Below are 23,297 nucleotides of genomic sequence, written 5' to 3'. Positions count from 1 at the left end.
GAATGTACTTTCAGTGGGGTAGATATCTGTTACCTGAAATTTATATTGTCATGAAACTTTAGACCATGAAGGGTACCAAAAATGCTAAAGTTGGATTTGAAAGTTTCTTTTTTTGAAACAGTGTCTCACTTTGTCACCCAGGCTGGAGTGCAGTGGTGTGATCTCAGCTCACCACAGCCTCAACCTTCCAGGTTCAAGCGATCCTCCTGCCTCAGTCCCACCAAGTAACTGGGACTACAGGTGTGCACCACTATGCCTGGCTAATCTTTGTAGTTTTTGTAGAGACAGGTTGCCCAAGCTGATCTCAAACTCCTGAGCTCAAGTAATCCACCTGCCTCAACCTCCCAAAGTGCTAGGATTACAGGAATGAGCCACCATACCTGGCCCGAAAGTTTCTTGATCTCACAACAGAACAGACCCTTAACAAAATACAGTCATTAGACTATATATTCTAAACTTCTTAATTTTATTTTATTTATTTTTTGTTTTCCTGAGACAGGGTCTTGCTCTGTTGTCAGGGCTGGGGATGTAGGGGTGCAATCATATAGCTCACTGCAGCCTTAACCTCCCAGGCTCAAGTGATCCTTCCATGTCAGCCTCCCAAATAGCTTTGGGACCACAGACACATGCAGCCTTGCCTGGCTCTTTTTTTTTCTTGGGCAGAGACAGGGTTTTGCTACATTGCCTAGGCTGGTCTTGAACTTCTAGGTTCAAACAGTCTTCCTGCCTCAGCCTCACAAAGTATGAGATTACAGATGTGAGCCACAGCCTTTGGACTCCTTAATTTTAAATGCTTGGCATCAAAAAAGTTGGGATATATTTCAAAATTATTTTTGAAGTTTTTATGTAGTTTTAAAATTATATATAAAGTGAGGTTTTCTAATATAACTTAGACCTTTCATGTTTATTTGCCTTCTTGCTGATTGTCCCTCTTTTTTATTTTTTATTTTTGGAGACAGAGTCTTGCTCTGTTGTCCAGGCTGGAGTGCAGTGGCACAGTCTTGGCTCACTGCAACCTCCACCTCCCAGGTTCAAGCGATTCTCATGTCTCAGAGTAGCTGGGTTACAGGTGCACACCACCATGCCCAGCTAATTTTTGTATTCTCTCTTTCTTTTTTGAAGGCTCCCCAGGAAGCTCTCAGTCTGGGAGCAGGCACAGTTCTCCCCGAGCCTTGATACATGGCAATGTCGGTGATATTCTGCCAAAAACTGAAGACCGGCAGTGTAAAGCTTTGGATTCAGATGCTGTTGTGGTTGCAGTTTTCAGTGGTTTACCTGCTTTTGAGAAAAGGAGGAAAATGGTCACCTTGGGGTAAATTAAGTTGTTTTGTATATATAATGGTATAAAAGTTAATAGCTTTGTTTGGAACTTTAAGAATGCATCATGATGAACAAATTAATTTCTACCTTGTTAATTTTTTAGTGGACAGAAAGTACGTTTATTGCACTAAATTTTAACTTTTTTTTTTTTTTTTTTGAGACCGAGTCTCGCTCTATCACCCAAGCTGGAGTGCAGTGGCGCAATCTCAGCTCACTACAACCTCCGCCTCCTGTGTTTAAGCAGTTCTCCTGCCTCAGCTGGAATTACAGGTGCCTGCCAGCACACCCTGCTAATTTTTGTATTTTTAGTAGAGACAAGGTTTCGCCACGTTGGCCAGGCTGGTCTTGAACTCCTGAGACATGAAGTGGTATGCCCACCTTGGCCTCCCAAAGTGCTGGAATTACAGGCGTGAACCACTGCGCCTGGCCTAAATTTTAAGTTTTTAAAGTATCAGAGATTTTACTTATTTTTTTTTTTAACAGGATGAGATTGTACCAGAAGTTTAGTTAAAATATGTTGGAGCTCATTTTCACAGTGTTATGTAACTTTATCTGAACTCTGCCTTGTAAATTTGTGTGTGTGTGTCAGCTTTTTTTTTTTTCAGTCCTACACTTGTCAAAGATGTTAGTGTTAGGCTATATTACCTGTCACAGGCCTTCATGCATATTTTCTATGAAACAAAGCACTTACAGCAATTTTAACACTGCTTTTCTGCTTTTATCTCACCTTCTCTCCTCTTATCAAAGTATCCTCAAAACTTATAGTTGGAATTTCCCAAAAGGATATATGGTAGTTGACACCTTTATCTCTCCCCTAGGAAACATAAACTCAAATCCCAGGCATGGCAATTAAACTTCCATCTATTCAAAAGATAGAGTAATTATGGAATATATTGACTATGAATGTGGTAGATGATCCATTAGTATATATCTGTTGATCTATTTTATGGATATTAAACCTATTTCTAAATTTAAACAATGAAATAGTTCTATTTTGGAGATTCTAAAAAGAATTTAACTAAATTGGAGAAAGATGAACACCCTTTAAGTTTAGATCAGTTGGTGGCTTAGCTTTCCCTTGTAGCTTAAGTTTCACAGTAGAAAGGTGTTAAAATCACTGGAGATTATCTTGTCTTCCCTACCTATTACATAGCCTGATGTTATGTACATTCCTTCAAGTTAAAGCTGCAGGTAGCTCTTACATTTTATTTGCTATGGAGATCTTTTTATCTGCCTTTAGTCATCAAAATTATACATGAACGTAGTTTTTTTTCCCTAGAAGGTAAAATCCTGTACAAATGTCTGCAGCTCTTAGCCATGATCCTCATTTTACAGTTGATTGTATCTGCCAGTCTGGTTCACGTAGGTGCTGTCCAACTCATGTCTTTTTTTTCCCTGCCTGATCTAAAGTAGTGCAAGCAAAAAGTTTAAATACTAATGAAAGGCTGGGCACAGTGGCACACACCTGTAATCCCAGCACTTTCAGAGGCTGAGGCGAGAGGATTGCTTGAGCCCAGGAGTTCGAGATCATCCTGGGCAACATAGCAAGACCTTTTCGCTATCTGTTTATTTTTTATTTATTTATTTATTTATTTATTATAAAAGATGGGGTTTCACCATGATGGCCAGGCTGGTCTTGAACTCCTGACCTCAGGTGATCCACCCACCTCAGCCTCCCAAAGTGCTAGGATTGCAGGCGTGAGCCACCGCACCTGGCTATCTGTTTAGTTTTTTAATAAAAAATAAATATTAAATACTAATGATAAGTGTTTGAAAATGAAAGAAAAAAAAGAATAGGTGAAAAATTTCCCATCCTTATCTCCCACAACCTAGTTGTCCAACCCTCTGCCCATACACATTCATACTGTTCTTAAGTTTTCATGTATGCTATGTCTTCTCAGTTTTTGTGTATATTTAAGGAACTGTGACTATGTAACTTTTTTAATACAATGTGTACTTTGTTTTCTCATTTAATAATATATCTCAGGCCAGACGCAGTGGCTCACACCTGTAACCCCAGCACTGTGGGAAGCCGAGGTGGGCAGATCACTTGAGTTCAGGAGTTCAAGATCAGTCTGGCCATCATGGTGAAACACCGTCTCTACTAAAAACAAAACACAAAAATTAGCCAGGCATGGTGGTGGATATCTGTAATCTCAGCTACTTGGGAGGCTGAGACAGGAGAATCGCTTGAGCCCAGGAGGCGGAGGTTGCAGTGAGCTGAGACTGCATCACTGCACTCTAGCCTGGGTGACAGAGTGAGACTGTATCTCAAAAAATAGTAATAATATATCTCAAAAATCTTTCCTTATTAGAACATATTATTTAAAACTTCTATTTATATTTATTTTTAAATTACAGTTTTATTGAGCTAATTATAGGTTCATATGCAGTTGTAAGAAATAATACAGAGACATCCTGTGTACTTACCTTTTCTCCCTTAATGATAAGATTAGGGGAGAAATACAGTATCACAACCAGAATACTAACATTGATATAATCCACCATTTCATAACTTTTTTTTGAGATGGAGTCTCACTGTGTTGCCCAGGCTGGAGTGCAGTGATGGAATCTCAGCTCACTGCAACCTCTACCTCCCAGGTTCAAGCAATTCTTAGCCTCCCAAGTAGCTGGAATTACAATTTTTTCCTGCCCACCACCATGCCCGGCTAATTTTTGTATTTTTAGTAGAGACGTGATTTTACCATCTTGGGCAAGCTGGTCTTGAACTCCTGACCTCAGGTGATCTGCCCTCCTCGGCCTCCTAAAGTGCTAGGTCTATAGATGTGAGCCACTGTGTGCGGCCCTTAGTGAAATATTTTAAGATAAAATTTGAAATTTAGTGTTAAACACCAGCGCATGTACCCTACTTAGTTTGGTGCTCAGTTCAAAAAGAAAATGTAGATTATTTTCCAAGCGCAGTGGCTCACGCCTGTAATCCCAACACTTTAGGAGGCCCAGACGGGCAAGATCACAAGGTCAGGAGTTCGAGACCAGTCTGGCCAACATAGTGAAACCCCATCTCTACTAAAAATATAAAAAATTAGCTGGATATGGTAATGTGTGCCTATAATCCCAGCTACTCGAGAGGCTGAGGCAGAATCACATGAACCCGGGGGGCGGAGGTTAGGGTGAGCCAAGATCATGCCATTGCACTCCAGCCTGAGCAACAGTGTGAGACTCCATCTCAAAAAAGAAAAAGAAAACATAGATGATTTTGTCACTTACTACTTATATAAAAATATCAAGTTGTTTTCTTCTTTGAGGGCTAATGCTAAAGGAGGTCATCTGGAAGGACTGCAGATGACTGATTTGGAAAATAATTCTGAAACTGGAGAGTTACAGCCTGTACTACCTGAGGGAGCTTCAGCTGCCCCTGAAGAAGGTAAGGAATGATAACCTTATAAGTAAGCAGGAAGGGAGAATTCTGTCCTTTTTTGGTGGTGGGTAGTGGTAGTGATAGGGAGGGGTTGGTTTCATGGAAATGTTACTGAGATCTGCTATTTGACGTACTTGATCTGAATACAGCATTCCTTGTGCCACTGAATTTGATTTGCTAAGATATTAAATTCAGAGGAAGGCGAAATGGCTAAGTTACTATATGAAAGGACATGCCTTACTAGAAAGGGAGAAAAAAGGTCTACATATAGTTCATCTGTTCAGTCAATAAATGTGTTAAGGCACCTACATACCAGGCATCAAATTTTTGCTGTATTTTTTTATTTATCTATTTTTTAAAAAGATGAGGTTTCACCTTGTTGGTCAGGCTGGTCTTGAACTCCCGACCTCAAGTGATCCGCCCGCCTTGGCCTCCAAAGTGCTTGGATTACAGGTGTGAGCCACCATGCCCAGCCTGCTGTATTTATTAATACAAAGTTGAATTAGATGTGTTCACAGTCTAATGGGGAAGATGTGCCCCAAAGCAACTAATTAGAATAATGTTAAATATCTTTTTAAGTCAGTCTTAATTAGTGTCTGTAGATGGCTTTTTTTAAAGAAGCATTCCAAGCTTTAACCATTTTTAAATCCCTTATGATGACTGACCTCAGCTTGTTCTCAATTACACTTTCTAGTGTTTCTTCTGCGTGTTCTTCCAAGTTCGTTATTGTTTATCTAAAAGCATAGAAGACATTTTGCAATTTGGGGCAATAGAGGTGCTTGGAACAAGACTATGTGTATTGCCCTTGCTGTGTCCTTCATAAGTTCGGCAGAAAAGAACGTCAACTCTCTTAATGATATTTGGCCTTGTAATTTTTTTATTTCTTAGTGAAATTCTACCACCTTCCTCCTCTGCACTCATTTGAATTTCAATGATTGATGAATTGTAGCTCAAAGCATACATACAGGTGCCAGCATCTACTTGGCTGCCCTAAGAGAGGGTGTGTGGGTGGTGGCATTTTAAGGTTTCTGAGTTAAAGAACACTAAACATTTTGGTCTTCTTAGTTGGTGCTCCTGTGTGGGCAGCATTATTTCAGTAGAAGAGATTAAATAGAAAAGATTTTTTAAATGATGTGTTTATTGTTAAAACATCAAGAAAGAAATATTATGATTGATGATCTTTATAGAAAGGGCCTATGGGAAAAAGTTACTTTCTATGTGTCTCCATATATATTGGATTCTAGTAGCTTAAATTACTACAGAATATGCTGGAATTACAAGCTCATTTTTTTTTTCCTGCCAAGCACAGTGGCTCATGCCTCTAATCCCAGGACTTTGGGAGGCCAAGGCAGGTGGATCACTTGAGGTCAGGAGTTTGAGACCAGCCTGGCAAACACAGTGACACCCATCTTTACTAAATATATAAAAATTAGCTAGGTGTGGTAGTAGACACTTGTAATCCCAGCTACTCGGGAGGCTGAGGCAGGAGAATTGCTTGAACCCAGAAGGTGGAGGTTGCAGTGAGCCAAAATTGTGCCACTTCACTCCAGCCTGGACGACAGAGTGAGACTTCATCTCAGATGATAAATAACAAGCTCATTTTTTTCATGCAACATTTATTAAATGTCTAATTTACCAGATGTTACAGTCTATGCCAGTGATAAAATTCCTGAACCTACTGTTCAGTTCAGAGTTTCTCCACCTTAGCACCATTGTCATTTAGGCCACATAATTCTTTATGGTACAGAGGCTATTCTCTGCATTGTAGAATGTTTAGCAGCATCCTCAGCTTTTAACCACTAGTTACCAGTAGTGGTACAACAACCAAAAATGTCTCTAGACATTGCCAAATGTTTCCTGGGAGGCAAAATTATCCCCAGTCAAGAACCAGTAGTTGAACTAAATAATTCTCAACCAGAGATGACCACTTCTTGAGAATCACTTGCCAGAGTGGGCCACAGTTACTAATAGAAACAAGTTGTAACTCTCAGGTGTGTTAGGTATGTGTGGTGATAGTGGTAGGAGGGTGGCAGGGAGGGCAGGTGAAAACCAATGGTTAGGTGTTGGGGAGACTAATAGCCAATTATAATACAGAACGATGAGTGCTGTGATAAGGTGTATAGGCAGCTCAAATATGAGATATGTAATAAAAATAATAGATAATACTAAGTTCTTACTATGTTAAAGACTAACAGTATCATGTTATTCTCAAAATAACTCTACATGGTAGTTACTTTTGTTAACCCAGTTTTACAGGTAAGTAAGCTGAGGCCTAGAGATGTAATTTATGTTACCCAAAGTCACAGGGTTAGAAATTGGAAGGTCGGGTGCGGTGACTCACACTTGTAATCCCAGCATTTCAGGGAGGCCGAGGCAGGCAGATCACCTGAGGTTAGGAGTTTGAGACCGGCCTGGCCAACATGGTGAAACCCCATCTCTACTAAAAATAGAAAAATCAGCCGGACGTGGTGGCATGCTCTTGTAATCCCAGCTACTCAAGAGGCTGAGGCAGGAGAATCACTTGAACCCAGGAGGTGGAGGTTGCATTGAGCCGAGACTGTACGATTGCACTCCTCCCTGGGTGACAGAGCAAGACTCCATCTCGGAAGAAAAAAGAAATTGGAAGAGCTAGAATTTGAACCTAGAGCCAGTGCTCTTTAACTGTTGCCTCTCTGCTTACCTAGTCCCTAGTCCACCCTTGGAAAGATCATCCTAAGGGATGAGTAGGAGTTAGCCAGGTGAATATTGGTAAAAGAGAAGCCAGAATGGAGACAGACAGAGGTTAGCTCATGAAGAGTTACATGGTATGTCCCAGCTAGAATTTGAATTTTGTCATTTGAATAAGATCTAAGAAGTGACGCTTTAAAATTTCTACTCCAGCTGCATTGTGGAGAATGAATTTGGGGTGGGAATGGAGTATGTGGACCTAGGGGCAGGAAAATTGGTAAGAAGCATGTTAATTTAAGTACAATGATTTGGACTTTTTTTTTAAAATTTTTTATAGAGACTTGGTCTTGCTGTGTTGCTCAGGCTAGTCTTAAACTCCTGGACTCAAATGATCCTTCTGCCTCAGCTTCCCAAAGTGCTGGGTTACAGGCATGAGCCACCACATCCAGCCAATTTGAACTTAATTTCAGCCTCCAATTTATCAGTTTACATTATTTCAGAATTAACTTTTATATGTAAAATAGTTGGTCAGCACAGAAAACACTGGAACTTTTTGACAGTAGTTTCATTTCTTATTTAAAGCTAGTTGACAGCTTATCCTAAACTGAAGAAAGGCATTTTGCTTGGCCATAGTTAAGAGCTACTGTACATTTTACAAGTCTTTCAAAGAATGGAATTATTCATGTGGGATTTAGAGTTAAGTGGTGAGTGTTATTCAGTAACACATTTTATCTTTATATATGGGGTGTTGTGCTATAAAGCACCTAGAACTCAATAAGAAAATTTGCTGTGAATGTGTAAATCAGCAGTGACACAGAGGTACACTCTTGTAATTTGTTCTTACCTCCAAGTCCCAGGATAGACTGTAAGAAGGAGACTAGTTGATGAGGCTGAGAGAAGGTAGTACAGGAGACAAAGGAAGCCCTCTGCCTCTTGCAGTCAGCTTTGTTTCTCGAGGAGAATGTGGTCTTGCTCACTGCTGCCAGTGTTATTCTATCATCAGCAAGAGCAAGTTCTCAGGAAACCCTTACATACCTGTAAGACTTAGTAGACAGTTGAATGGATTTGTCTTGTATCCATGCTTAGGAAAAACAAGACACTTTATTTGAGCCAAACACAAAAAGAAGACATTCTGTGTCAAATCACTGTGGGGTTCTCCCTCTTTCTCAAAGAGAGGGCTGTCTGAAGAACCTTAAAATAAGGCATTCTTTGTGGTACTGGCTGGGAATTTGGGACTACTAAAGTGTCTCTTAATTGCTCTTAAGCATCAGTTTAAAAATAACTTTTTTCTTAGACATGATAGTCATAAGTAGGCCTTTTCCTTTTTGCTGGCACCATATGGGACAACCTTTGGTTGCATTAGCCTTTGGTTTAATGACCTGATGTTGAAAAGGTTGACTTATTTTTTCTTTCATTTGATAACCTGCAGAACTGTAGGTAGGCCAGGTTATTTCTTGTTCTTTGTAAAACTGAAGGCTTTGCTCTCTTAGTTCTTGCTGAAGTAGCACAAACCCCCTTCAGTTAAATCAGGGGTACTCAAAACATCATCCAGGGAAAAGCCTTGGCACATCTGTCATAACCCTTGCTGGCAGCCTCTTTAAGAGGAACACAGAGTCTGATGGCCTGCCATTGCTGATCATTTAGGGTAATGATTAAGATGGCTTTAACAAAATTTACCGAAAAATAACTGACTTGAACAAAAAGGAAAATTAAGTCTCTTAAATTAACAAGTCTCCTAATAATAAGAAGGTATACCTAATTGTGATAGAGCAGTTTCAGAATTAGAAAATTTAGCTGCTCAGTGTCATCAAGAACTTGCCTTTAGCGTGTGTGTGTGGCATGGAGTTGGAGTGTTGTTTCATCTTTTGCCCTATCCTCACTTTCTCAGTGAGAGGCTTAGCTCTTCTCAGGGTGGTAAGATGGTTTCTGTAGTACAAGACATCAGAGTCAGAATAACATTCTGGGAGTGGGAGAAGATTGTTTTATGTATCTCTAGCAACAAGGAAAACCTTTCTCAGAGCACCTCAACAACTTCGTCTTCTGTCTTGTCAGCCACTGTCAAGGAAAATTGTCCAAGTCCAGTTTTTTTGTTTTCGGAGATCGAATCTTGCTCTGTCACACAGGCTGGAGTGCAGTGGCATGATTTCGGCTCACTGTAACCTGTCTCCTGGGTTCAAGCGATTCTCCTGCCTCAACCTCCTGAGTACCTGGGATTATAGGTGCTTGCCACATGCCTGACTAATTTTTGTATTTTTAGTGGAGACAGGGTTTCACCAGGCTGGTCTCGAGCTCCTGACTTCAGGCAATGCACCCGCCTCTGCCTCTGAAAGTGCTGGGATTACAAGTGTGAGCCACTGCGCCTTGCCAGCCAAGTCCAGTTATTTGGTCTCCCTCCCCAACTCATTCCACATGGCTTAGTGGAAGAAGGAAAATACCTGAACAATATCACAGTCCTCTTTGAAAGGGGAAAGGCAGATAAATTGTTAGTGACTAGCATACAAAGGGTCAGCTGTATCAGGTGGTTAATATATTTTTTAAGCATCTGAAATTTGAGTAACTTGATTTATGGGAGTTATAACTCAAGTTAGCTTTACTGAGCACGTATGTAGGAGGTGCTCAAAAAAATTTGGTAGATGATTGATAGATTAATACGATGCAGATTTCTTTTGCATTAACAATCTCTGAAGTTTCTTACAATTAATAGTATCTTGTAATTGACATCCTGCAACTTGTCTTTTTCTTTACATTCACAAAGGTAGGAAACTTCCAGATCTTAGTGCTTGACCAGGTGTTTTCATGGAGGATTTTCTTCCCAGCATTTCTTGAGAAATGTATGTTTTTTTTGAATTCTGAGAAAAATTAGAATTAATTTTAACAACACAGAAACATTACTGATTTGAAGGAATCTAGTTAGGGCAAGTTGAAAGTAAAAACTAGAAATACTGATTCCTGGAATCAAAGGTTAAAGTCCACAGGAGCTCCTTGGAAAGAAGTGATTACAAATCAGTCCTCATGATAAATATTGCCATTTTATGTGTGTTCATGGCCCTGTCTGCTGCTAAGTAAATATTAATGAGTTTACACACACAGTATACTTAATAAAATTGAGTGGTGTTCCAAGAAATAGATTTTGAAGCAAAATCCTTATATTGGCATTTTTGACGTGTGATTCTGCACAGTATTGTAAACTTTGCTGAGTCCTAAATGTTACATTATTCACATACTACCCAGTAATACTCACATGCAGTCTAGCATTTGAATATTCACTATAGGCCTCAGTTCTTATAAATACTAATTGAATGATTTTTTAAAAGATACCCATGTAGGCTGGGTGCGGTGACTCACACCTATAATCCCAGCACTTTGGGAGGCAGAGGTGGGCAGATCACAAGGTCAGGAGTTGACCAGCCTGACCAATATGGTGAAATCTCATCTCTACTGAAAATATTAAAAATAGGAAAAAATTAGCCAGGCGTGGTGGCGCATACCTGTAATCCCAGCTACTTAGGAGGCTGAGGCAGGAGAATTGCTTGAACAGGAGGCGGAGGTTGCAGTGAGCCAAGATCATGCCACTGCACTCCAGCCTGGGTGACAGAGTGAGACTCCCTCTCAAAAAAAAAAAAAAATACGCATGTAATGAATAAAGAGTTTGAAAAATGTATTTAAATAATAACTTTTTAAAAAGAATAATTTTGATTTTGGGAATTCCACAGAATTCCAGTTCATTGTTTTTGAATCCTGAAGATTGGTATTGTTGGGAATTAAGAAATACTACTACTAAGAAATCAAATTTGTGCCTTGAAGTTCAACTCAGTGTGGTTTCAGTGTTTTCAGCAACAGTTCCATGAAGGGCCACAAGGTGGAGGTGGTACTTCACAGAACTAGCTAGTTACGGTCTCTAATCATTAAAGTCTCTTTAATGATCTCTTTGCTCTTTTTTTTTTTTTTTTCCTTCTACCTTGTAAGATTGTTGTAGACTCTTCACTCTTTAGAACAGGCAGGTTTGGGTTTTTGTTTTTTTGTTTTTTGTTGTTTTTTCTTTGCTGATGATGGAGACGGTTTCTAAACATTTAAGGCAGAAATAATGCTAACCAAACTCTTGTTGGAAACAGAAAAGAAAGAATGCACCACTGAAGCCATGTGGGGCCACAGTTATCTTTTTGGAAGCTTTTTAAAGTAAAGCAGATTTTATTTCTTTAAGAGTTAAAATACCTATCTGTTTTTCCTTGAGTAAGCTTTGGTAGTTTTTATCTATGAAAAAATTTGTTCATTTCATCTGTTTTTGGTTTCGTGAGTTATTGATAGTATTTTATTATATTTTAATAAAAATTTAAACTATTAGATTTTAATATTTTTAAATATATTTTAACATTTAAATATAATAAATGTTAATTAAATATTATAGTATTTTATTATATTTTACTGTTTATAGAATCTATAGTTGATGTCCTCTTTCATTCCTGATATTGGAAATTTTGTTTGCTTTTTTTTTTGTTAGTGAATATACCTAGGAGCTTTTAACTTTATTGATCTCTTCAAAGAAACACCATTTTGTTTCATTAGGGTTTTTTGGTTTGCCTGCTCATTTTATTATGTTTTCTATTTCCTTACTTTTACTAGCTTTGGGTTTAATTTACTTTTTCTAGTTTCTTAAAGTAGAAGTTTAGATTATTGATTTGAGATATTTTCTAATATAAACATTTAATGGCATAATTTTCTCTTTAAGCACTGCTATAGTCACATCACACAAATTTTGATATGTTGTATATGTATTTACTTTAGAATGTTTTTTATAATTCTACAAAATTTTCAGCTTTTTTCCTTTTATCTATTGTCTCTCCTTTGTTATTTTTGCTATCTCTATGGCAGTCTATTTGACACAACTTAGACCAGTCCCTTTATCCTTTTGTTTCTTAATTTTTCCTTCCTTCCTTCCTCTGTTCCTCAGAGTCTTGTGTTCTTTTGCCCAGGCTGGAGTACAATGGTACAATCACAACTCACTGCAGCCTTAAACTCCTGGGCTCAAGTGAGCCTCCCTCCTCAGCCTCCCTAGTAGCTAGGACAATTACAGGTGCGCACCACTGTTCCTGGCTAAGTTTTAATTTTTTTTTTTTGTAGAGATGAGGCATTGCTATGTTGCCCAGGCTAGTGTCAAACTCCTGGCCTCAAGTGATCCTTCTGCCTCAGCCTTTCAAGTAGCTGGAACTGGAGGCATGTGCTGCCAGGCCTGGTTGATGAGCATTTTTATCTGGCTTTAAAGTGCTTGTTAAATAATTCCAAACATCTGTGTCATCTCATCATTGATATTTGTGCTTGACTTTTCCTGGTTTTTCATATGCTGAGTAATTTTGGGTTATATCCTGGACATTTTCATTAGGTTTTTTTTTTAATACTATGGGTCTTGTTTCATCAGTCTGCCAGTTTTATTGTCATTCAAAATCAGGCCTCATCAATATGCCTGTTTCTATTTACTTTTCAAAGTAAATAACTATGAACATCCTTAAATTACTATACCATCCATCTCTCCAGGTTTTATTGCTACTTTCAATGGGAAAGATAGGTTGGAATGTTCTTCCTCCATCGTACCTAGAACCTTCCTTCCAGAGAGGATTTTACTTTTGCCGTATTCAAATGACACTAGCTCCTGAACAATTTTTATGTTAATTTCTTGAAATTTGAACCTCAACCTTAAATCCCAAACCTAAATTAGACACATAAATCTTACTTTGAATTTAGAGATGAGACTTTTTTCTCCCTCTTCAGAGCCCAGTAGAAACAAAGTTCCTTTCTATTTTCCTATGCCAGTAGGCAGAGATTTTTTCTAGCCTATTCTTTCAATAAGAATTTTAGCACTGGCCAGGCATGGTGGCTTATTGACTATAATGCCACCACTTTAGGAGGCCAAAGCAAGTGGATCGCTTTAGCTCAGGAGTTGAAGACTAGTCTGGGCAACATGGCTAAATCCCGTCTCTCCCAAAAAAATACGAAAATTATCCAGGTGTGGTGATGTGTGCCTGTTGGGAGGCTGAGGTGGGAGGATTGCCTGAGCGCTGGGAGGTCAAGGCTGTAGTGAGCCATGACTGTACCACTGTACCCCAGCCTGGGTAACAGAGTGAGACCTTATCTCAAAAAACAAACAAAAATTTTAACATTATGCAGGGGGTGGGGTTTTAGTCTCACTTTCAATTTCCTTTCTGCTATGGGTCCATTTTTCTATCCCAAAGCAGTGTTAAAAATCCTCATGTGGCCAGGCACAGTGGCACATGCCTGTAGTCCCAGCTACTCGGGAGACTGAGACTGGAGGATCACTAGAGTTCAGGAGTTCTGGGCTGTAGTGCACTATGCCAGTCGGGTGTCTGCACTAAGTTCGGCATCAATATTGTGAAGTCCCGGGAGCAGGGGACCACCAGGTTGCCTAAGGAGGGGTGAACCAGGCAGGTCGGAAACAGAGCAGGTCAAAACTCCTGTGCTGATCAGTAGTGGGATCGCGTCTGTGAATAGCCACTGCACTCCAGCCTGGGCAACATAGTGAGACCCCATCTCTAAAAAATAAATAAATAACAAATAAATAAAAAGATAAAAAAGAAAAATCCTCACAAGGGCCAGGCATGGTGGCTCACACCTGTAATCCCAGCACTTTGGGAGGCCGAGGCGAATAGATCACCTGAGGTCAGGAGTTAGAGACCAGCCTGGCCAACGTGGTGAAACTCCATCTCTGCTAAAAAATACAAAAATTAGCTGGGCACAGTGACAGGCCCCTGTAATCCCAGCTACCCAGGAGGCTGAGGCAGGAGAATCGCTTGAACCCGGGAGGCAAAGGTTGCAGTGAGCCGAGATTGTGCCATTGCACTCCAGTCTGGGAGACAGAGTAAGACTCCATCTCAAACAAATTTTTTTTAAATCCTCACATGTAGCTCTCTAGGGCAACTATAGCCTCTGACCCAGTAATGAAAGTTTCTTGTCTTTCTGGAGGTTAAAGTGAGAGGATCTCTTCTCAGGCCCAGGAATTTAAGACCAGCCTGGGCAACATATTACAGCAAGACCCTGTCCCTGCAAAAAAATTTTTAAATTAGTAAGGCGTGGTTTCATGTACCTGTGGTCCTATCTACTTGGGAGGCTAAGGCAGGAGTATCACTTGAGCTCAGGAAGTTGAGGCTGCAGTGAGCTATGATTAGGCCACTGCAACCCAGCCTAGGTTGACAGAGACCCTGTCTCTCAAAAAATAAAAATAAATAAAAATCAAATGGCATACACAAAAAAAGTAGATGCCCAATTAGAATACAAACTAATGTATTATTAGAATTGCCAGAATTTCTAATATTCTTATACCATGTGTATTTGTATAATATGTTTATATTTATATATGTTTTAGGCTAGGGACTATAATTACGTCTATAATTAGGATTAAAAGAATTCCTATTATCTCTTGTGACTGAAAAAAAGCAGTGTTTGATTTAGAAAAAAGAAATTTTCAATATAATGAAATTAATGCTGGTTTCAAATTGTAACTTTCAGGTACTGTGGAAAGGGCAATTTTGAACTTTGAGAACAAAAATAAAACCACTGCTATAAACAGCTAAAGAGAATCTACGTTTGTGTGGTTACTTTTGTCTTTGTTTAGTTTATTGAATTCTTGGCATTCCATGTAAAATTCAGTTAGGAATCTCAGGTTAGTAGATAAGGAGATTTCTATTTCCTTTCACTAACAGTGGTTTCTTTTCAGAAACATGTTCTCCTTCCTTCCTGCCAGGAATGAGTAGCGACAGTGACATTGAATGTGACACTGAGAATGAGGAGCAGGAAGAGCACACCAGTGTGGGCGGGTTTCACGACTCTTTCATGGTCATGACACAGCCCCCGGATGAAGGTGCAACACATGATGTCATTTTACACAGATTAATAAAACCGCCGTTGCTGCTTCTCTTTCTTCTTCTGCTGCTGCTGCTACTTCTACTACTTCTGCTCTGCTGCTTTTGCTTCTTTTGCTTCTACTTCTTTTTTTTTTTTTTTTTTTAATTATTGTCATTTGTGAGACAACAGTCTTTGTTAAACTATTATGGTGAGTACTGAAAAAACATAGTTGGTAATATTTGACTTGGTTGTACCTAATGAGTGCTACTTACTAGGTAGAGAAGGGGTCCACAACCTGCTTTTGTATAGTCCATGACCTGAGAATGGTTTTTACTTTGTAAAGAGGTAAATAGTCTTAAAAAACAAGCAAAAGAGCCGGGCGCGGTGGCTCAAGCCTGTAATCCCAGCACTTTGGGAGGCCGAGGCGGGTGGATCACGAGGTCAAGAGATCGAGACCATCCTGGTCAACATGGTGAAACCCCGTCTCTACTAAATATACAAAAAAAAAATTAGCTTGGCATAGTGGCGCGTGCCTGTAATCCCAGCTACTCAGGAGGCTGAGGCAGGAGAATTGCTTGAACCCAGGAGGCGGAGGTTGCGGTGAGCCGAGATCGCGCCATTGCACTCCAGCCTGGGTAACAAGAGCGAAACTCCGTCTCAAAAAAAAAAAAAAAAAAAAAGCAAAAGAAACCAAGAAGAATTTTCTTTTTTTCTCCCCCTTTCCCGGTCAAGACAGAGTCTTGCTCTGTTACCCAGGCTGGAGTGCTGTGGCACGATCTTGGCTCACTGCAATCTCCGCCTCCTGGGTTCAAGCGATTCCCCTGCCTCCACCTCACGAGTATTTGGGATTACTGGCACACACCACCATACCCGACTAATTTTTTTTGTATATTTAGTAGAGATGGGGTTTCACCATGTTGGCTAGGCTAGTTTTGAACTCCTGACCTTGTGATCCACCCGCCTGAGCCTCCCAAAATACTGGCATTACAGGCATGAGCTACCGTGCCCGGCCCAAAGAAGAATTTTCAACAGAGTCCATTTTGTGGCCTACAATGCCTAAATATTTACTATCTACCTTTCATAGCAAATGATTGGCAACCCCTGGGGAGACTTTAGATGTTTGGGTTTTTTTTCAGAGATTTTTCTAGCCTACTCTAAGTTAACTTTAGATTTCTTAGAAATACATGAAGATTATGAAATCAATTTTTGTTGTCTCCTACCCCCAAATAAGTTATTCGGAAAAAACTCAACAAGAGAAACCTACTGTTAATATTTTACCTTGTTTTTTTTCTGTTCTCATTTGCATTTCTTCTACCTAAATTTTTTTTTTCTTTTTTTTTTTTTTGAGACAGAGCCTTGCTCTGTCTCCCAGGCTGAATTGCAGTGGCTTAATCTCAGCTCACTGCAGCCTCTGTCTCCCAGGTTCAAGCAATTCTCCCACCTCAGCCTCCTGAGTAGCTGGGACAACAGGCACGTGCCACCATATCCAGCTATTTTTTGTATTTTTTAGTAGAGATAGTTTCCCCATGTTGGCCAGCCTGGTCTCGAACTCCTGACTTCAGGTGATCTGCCCATCTCAGCCTCCCAAAGTGCTGGGATACAGGTGTGAACTACCACGCCGCCCTACCTAAATATTTTATAAGTAGTTTTGTATTCTCCTTTTTTCACTTAAATATATTTATAAGTTATTTAAAATTTCATAAACTTTATTTTATGGCAACCTAATATTCTATCATGTGGATATAACATAAGCATTCTTCTGTGAAGCAATTTTCTGGAATATAGATTAATCAATAAAAGGATATACTGTCAAGTTAGAGAAATACACATTTAAAGTTACCCAGAGGCCTTAATAATCAATCTGAACATTCCTCTACAAGATATCCTAGAGTGACTACATTGTCAAGCCTATGCTAATTGTCTGCTTTATATTTTACATATTTTCCTGGTGTTCTGGTAACTTTTTCAATACAGAACCAAGCATTTGATGATTTGTAAGTATTAAGGCATCTTTAGTAACTTCCTCTGCTTCTAAAAGAAGCATCTAAACTTTGTGCAAGTTATTTGGCGCACTGGTGGTTTTTGTGATACTTGCATGTGTAATTTAACTGGCTTTGAAATAGGTTTTATGTTTATAAGGTCTTCAATCTTGAGAATATATATCATTGCTTCTTGTTCCCTTCTTAAGCTGCCCCCACATTGTCCCTAAGAGGACAAAATGAGACAATTTCTGTCATCTTTTAATTGTGGGTGTCTGTTACACGTTTTGTTTTTTCTCCTTTATTTTTTCTTTGTGTTTGCTTATACCTGACTCAGATCACACATTTTCTGAAGACAGAGATTTGTTCACAACCCAGCACATCTTTATCACTTAAATAACACATTTGGTAAGATGATTTAAAGACTTGGGAAGGAAGATACTCCTCTTGTTATATGCTTTTAAATTTTAAATTATTTATTTTTTTTATTCATAGATACACATTCCAGTTTTCCTGATGGTGAACAAATAGGCCCTGAAGATCTTGGCTTCAATACAGATGAAAACAGTGGAAGGTAATTGCCAAATCAAGAGAACTGACTTGCAAGCTCCCTTGACCCTGAATTTTGCTATAGTTGGTGCTCAAATTTGTCATCAGTCAGATAATCAGATTTAGTCTTACTTTTTCTTACCTGAAATAGTAATTTGAAAACTGTCGGAAGGTGGCACAATTTAGAATAAGATCGCAGTAGTACATGGGAAAAAACTGTATGGGAAGAGTTCTTTGTAATGTAAGGAAATGACAGTGTAGTTCTCTATTAATGTAGCAAATGTGTGCATTCACAAAAGGCAGTTTGTCTACTACAACAGAGGCTGGTTAACTGCCAGAAAATGTACCCCCAGGTCATGCATGCCCTCAGTAACCTGCTCGGCATCGGTGCTCTACTGTCTTTGGCTAGAGCTTAGTTGTGTTTAAATGATCACCTTTATATTTGGGGTTTTAAATACACTTTAGTTACAGTTCCATTAGTGCCTATAGATTAGTGAACAGAACAATTGCTTATGAACAGATTCTGCCCTGTAGACACTTTATGTGAATAACTGAAGTAACACTAGGCTGAGTCTCCTCTTTGGGTAGGTATCTTCTCATTATTTCTAGTGCCTTTTCCACAGGCACACTGTTTATTGGCATGTAATCTTTCTGTTGTAGTGACTTCTGCAAGTGTAATTTTAAAAGAATCAAGTTAACGTGGACTTGTTCTGTTCCTGGTCCTGTAAACACATCTAAGATTATTTAAAATTATTTCATTTTTTTCTGCCTCTTACCATACAACTGTAGTGGAACAAGTATTTTAAAGCCCCCCATTTTTTTCTTTATTTTCATCAGTTGGACATTGATTTCAGTGTCAACACATTTAAAGATTCATTCATGTTGCAGTGGCTTACATGAAAGTGAAACTGATCAAAGATTTTCTTTCTTACTTACAATTAGCCCAAAACAGTTGCCACACTTTGCCATTGTGCTCCTGCATTTGTGTTTGAGCTGCTATGTATTGTAAAAATTACATGGAAAGTTGACTAAGAGACTATTGACAAAGCATGATAATTATACATGTGAGAGACATCTGCTGTATTTTTCTTAGTGAATATTGTTCACTTTTCCGTGTGTGATGTCTTGCTGAATGCTGTGACTCAGTTTACTTTTGTTCAAAATAGTTTGCACTTTTTTAAATAAAATCAACTTGAGAAAATATGCCTCTGCTATTTATTAAATTGGGACCAGAAACCCTTTTTTCTACTCATTGCCTGTGGCTATTTAGTAGTATAGAGAAGATCCAAACATTTGATTGTTTTGTGTTTAGTTTCATGGTAAGGAGTGATGCCTAGCGTTGATCCCAGTCATTCTAAAATTATAATAAACCTGAAAGACCAAAAGATTTCTTCATTACCTTGCTTCTGTATTTAGTATTTTATCTCAAGTTCATTTCTGGAAAATTTCTCCTGAATAGTTTTCTGTTAGGGCTAGAGATACATTAATGCTTGTGTTGTCTATGAACATATCCTTTCTAGACAACTTTAACTACTTGTGTCATTGATCCTTAAGTAACCTTTGAGGTAGATGAGTTGTATATCAAACCTGTTTGGCCGTGGAGCCTGAGGTGTGGGGAGGTTGTATGATTCTCTTAAGGTTTAACACCACTGGCAGGGATGGGTGAACTGCTGGTCTAGTGCCTTTTCCACTTTATCTCACTTGCACCAAACCCAACATTCTGATACCTAATAATTAAAAACCTAAAGATTATTCTTTTTTTTAGCTTTTAATTTTAAGATAATTTTAGGTTTGCAAAAGAGTTGCAAAAATTGTGAGTTTCCGTATACCCTCTGCCCAGCTTCTCCTTTGTTAATGCCTTACATAATTATAGAGCAATGATCAAAACTAAGAAATTAATCCTGGTTACAGTATTGTTAATCAATCTACAGAATTTGTTCAGATTGCATCAGTTATTTCACAAATGTTCTTTTTCTGTTCTAGGATCCAGTCTAGGATCTCACATTGTACTTTGTTAGCACGTTTCCTTGGTATCCTTCAGTATATGATAGCCCCACCATCTTTCCTTACTTTCGTGACCATGATATTTTTGAAGAGGATGTGTTATTTTATTAGATGTTCTTCTGGCCAGGCGCAGTGGCTCACACCTGTAATCCCAGCACTTTGGGAGGCCAAGGCAGGTAGATCATGAGGTCAGGAGATTGAGACCATCCTGGCCAACAGAGTGAAACCTCATCTCTACTAAAAATACAAAAGTTAGCTGGGTGTGGTGTAATCCCAGCTACTCAGGAGGCTGAGGCAGGAGAATCACTTGAACCTGGGAGTCAGAGGTTGCGGTGAGCCGTGATGACACCACTGCACTCCAGCCTGGCGAGAGCGAGACTCAGTCTCAAAAAAAAAAAAAATGTTCTTCTATTTGGGTTTGTCAGATGCTTTCTTATATTAACTTGAAGTTATGCATTATTGGGAAGGCCCTTCTCAGTGCATCAGATCAGCAGGAATACAATGTTTATATGTAAATACATATACATACATATAGATTTGTTTTTATTTATTTTTTTTCTTCCTATTTTTATATTTTTTTGGGATGGAGTCTCACTGTGTCACTCAGGCTAGAAGGCAGTGGCACCAGCTTGGTTCACTGCAAACTCTGCTTCCCGGGCTCAAGCGATCTTCCCACCTAAGCCTCCCGAGTAGCTGGGACTATAGGTGTCCACCACCATACCTGGCTAACTTTTGTATTTTTTGTAGAGATAGGGTTTCACCATGTTGCCCAGGCTGGCCTCCAACTCCTGAGCTCAAAGCCATCCACCCACCTCAGCCTCCCAAAGTGCTAGGATTACAGGCACAACCCACCACTCCTGGCCTGATGTTGATTTCTTTTCTCTTTTTCCTTTTTTTTGAGACAGAGTCTCGGTCTGTTGCCAGGCTGGAGTGCAGTGGCACAATCTTGGCTCACTGCAGCCTCCACCTCCCGGGTTCAAGTGATTCTCCTGCCTCAGCCTCCCAGGCAGCTGGGAGTACAGGCGCACGCCAACACACCCAGCTAATTTTTATATTTTTAGTAGAGACAGGGTTTCACCATCTTGGCCAGGATGGTCTTGATCTCTTAACCTTGTGATTCGCCTACCTTGGCCTCCCAAAGTTCTGGGATTACAGATGTGAGCCACCGAGCCCAGCTGATGTTGATTTTTTTTTGTTGGTGAACTTAACCTTGAGATTACTTGGTTAAGGTGGTGTTTGTGAGGATTCCCTACTAGAAATTTTAAATTTAGTTTCTTTCCCTTTGTAATTACTAGTATTGGGGGCAGATACTTTGAAACTATGCAGATACCTTGTTTCTATTAAACCTTTTTTTTCAAAGACAGGGTCTGGCTTTGTTACCCAAACAGCTGGAGTACAGTGGCTCGATCTAGGCTCAGTACAGCCTCAACCCCATGGGCTTAAGTGGCCCTCCTACTTCAGCCTCCTGAGGCATACAAAAAATAATATTTTTGTATTTTTTGTAGAGATGGGGTCTTGAACTCCTGGGCTCAAGCAGTCCTTCTGCCTCAGCCTCCCATAGTGCTGGGATAGAGGCATGTGCCACTGCGCCCGAACAAAACTCTCACTTACTAATTTTATCACCTAGTAGTTGATCTTGCCTATGGGAATTATTACTGTAATGTTTAATTTTCTAATTCTCTAATTTCTTCTGTGTTTTTTATTAGAATGCTATAAGGAAAAGTCCTTCCCCATTTTAAAAATTTCAGTCACTTAATTTTATCAGCTACTTTATGTCCATATATAATGGATATGTATTTTGTTTTTGAGTTATGACTCAATGCTGTAAATATTTTGTAGCTTGGCTTGTTCTAGTTTTAGCCATGGAAACTCTTCCAGATTGGCTCCTGTGCCCTTTTCATATGTCTCATTCTTGGTTTTTTTAAGCATTTCTTTGCTTTCTGACATCACAAGATGTGACCCCAGCCATGGAATTAACCATTTCCTGAGGAACCATGGTTCTTTTTATTGGAGAATGCTATTTAGAAACAAAGATTTGGATGCCATGTATTTATTATTATTAGACTCACTGCTTCTAGTCCCACTCAGTGGATAGATAGAAAATGTAAATTGGCTGAGTGTGGTGGCGTGCACCTGTGGTCCTGGCCACTTGGAAGGCTGAGGTGGAAAGATCATTTGAGCTTGGGAGGTAGAGGTTGCAGTGAGCCAAGATTGTGCCACTGCACTTCAATCTGGGTGACAGAGTGAAACCCTGTCTCAAAAAAAAGTAAATGTATGTAGACAGCTGTTCCGTCAGTATCTGTGAGGGATTGGTTCCAAGACCCCACGTGAATACCAAAGTTCACAGATGCTCAAGTCCCTATATAAAATGGCATAGTGTTTGCATATAGCCTGTGCACCTTCTCCTGGATCCTTTGTTTTGGGTTTTGAGACAGGGTGTCATTCTATTGCCCAGGCTGGGGTGCAGTTGTGCATACATAGCTCACTGCAGCTACGAACTCTTGGGCTCAAGCAATCCTCTCACCTCAGCCTCTCAGGTAGCTGGGACTACAGGTGTGAGCCACCATGCCTGAGCTTCCAGATACTTTAAATCATCTCTATAATACCTAATGCAATGTAAATGCTATGTAAATTAGTGTCGTGCTATATTTTTTCTTTATTTTTAAAAATAAACTCTGTCCGTAGTTGCTTGACTCCATGGATGCAGAAACCAAAGATACAGGGCTGACTGTAAAGGTACACATGCAAATACACACATTCATAGGTATGTCTGTACACATCTGTGTGTGTGTGTGTGTGACTATGAGTCTATATTGGTAACAGTTCAACTCTGAGAGGCCTCATTCTGGCCTTCCCTCTTACCTTTCTCTGACACAAGCCTAGCTCTCATTAGCTACAATATATGTATGTACTTGTTCAACCCTAATATACAGGTAGCTTCAAAACTTTTGGCCTCCTGTGGATTCCAGGCTATGCCCTACAAAAAACAAATTTACCACCTAAAATATAGTGCTTGTGTACCGTTCTTTGAGTCTTTAGCTTTTCAGTATTGTGTCATAACATGTTTTCAGATACGTAGGTCCTTAGATTCAAAATCAGTTCTTTTCTTTTCCATTCCCTTCATTGTGTTTTGTGCTTCATTGGTAACACAGTTAGGTCCATCTGTTATGGTTTACATTCTGTCCTCCCCCACATATCCTGGTTAATTTGTAAATTTACATACATTAAAATTCAGTCTTCGTGGCATAGTTTTGTGGGTTTCAACAAATGTCATGTGTCTGCCACCACAATACTATACACAACATTTCAGTCACCCCAAAAATTCCCTGTCCTGGTGCTTTATAGGTAACTACCTCCCTTCCCTGCAGCTCCTGGCTACCACTGATCTGATTTGTTCTGTTTTCTGCCCTTTTAATTTTCCCTTTTCCAGAGAGTCATGTAAATGGGATCACAATTCAGCCTCTCACTTCGCAAAGTGCAGTTAAGTTTAACTCATCTTGTGTGAATCAGTACTTCATTCTTTTTTATTGCTGAGTAGTAGTAGTCCA

General features: G+C 39.4%; 1 protein-coding gene across 9 annotated transcripts in view; it reads left to right on the top strand.

Annotated features, from left to right (window-relative positions):
• The window catches only part of TRIM37 (tripartite motif containing 37), a 110,147-nt gene extending 91,199 nt beyond the window's left edge, over positions 1-18,948 (top strand). For 3 of the 9 annotated variants that reach the window (XM_012445450.3, XM_064378411.1, XM_012445452.3), the window contains 4 exons: positions 1,123-1,312; positions 4,587-4,705; positions 15,117-15,233; positions 17,692-18,948. In XM_012445450.3, coding sequence (XP_012300873.2) covers positions 1,123-1,312; positions 4,587-4,705; positions 15,117-15,233; positions 17,692-17,774 — 509 coding nt within the window. In that variant the 3' untranslated portion in view covers positions 17,775-18,948. Of the gene's footprint in view, positions 1-1,122; positions 1,313-4,586; positions 4,706-15,089; positions 15,586-17,533; positions 17,605-17,691 lie in introns of those variants that run through there. The other 6 variants (XM_012445448.3, XM_012445443.3, XM_012445449.3 and 3 more) reach the window with 5 other exon arrangements.
• Positions 18,949-23,297: the final 4,349 nt, after the last annotated feature.

The sequence above is a fragment of the Aotus nancymaae genome, unplaced genomic scaffold (assembly GCF_030222135.1).
Source record: "Aotus nancymaae isolate 86718 unplaced genomic scaffold, 86718_ANA_hifiasm-v0.15.2.pri h1tg000018l, whole genome shotgun sequence".
Lineage (NCBI taxonomy): Eukaryota > Metazoa > Chordata > Mammalia > Primates > Aotidae > Aotus > Aotus nancymaae.
The sequence above is the reverse complement of the archived record's forward strand: the minus strand, read 5'-3'. Positions and strand labels throughout refer to the sequence as shown.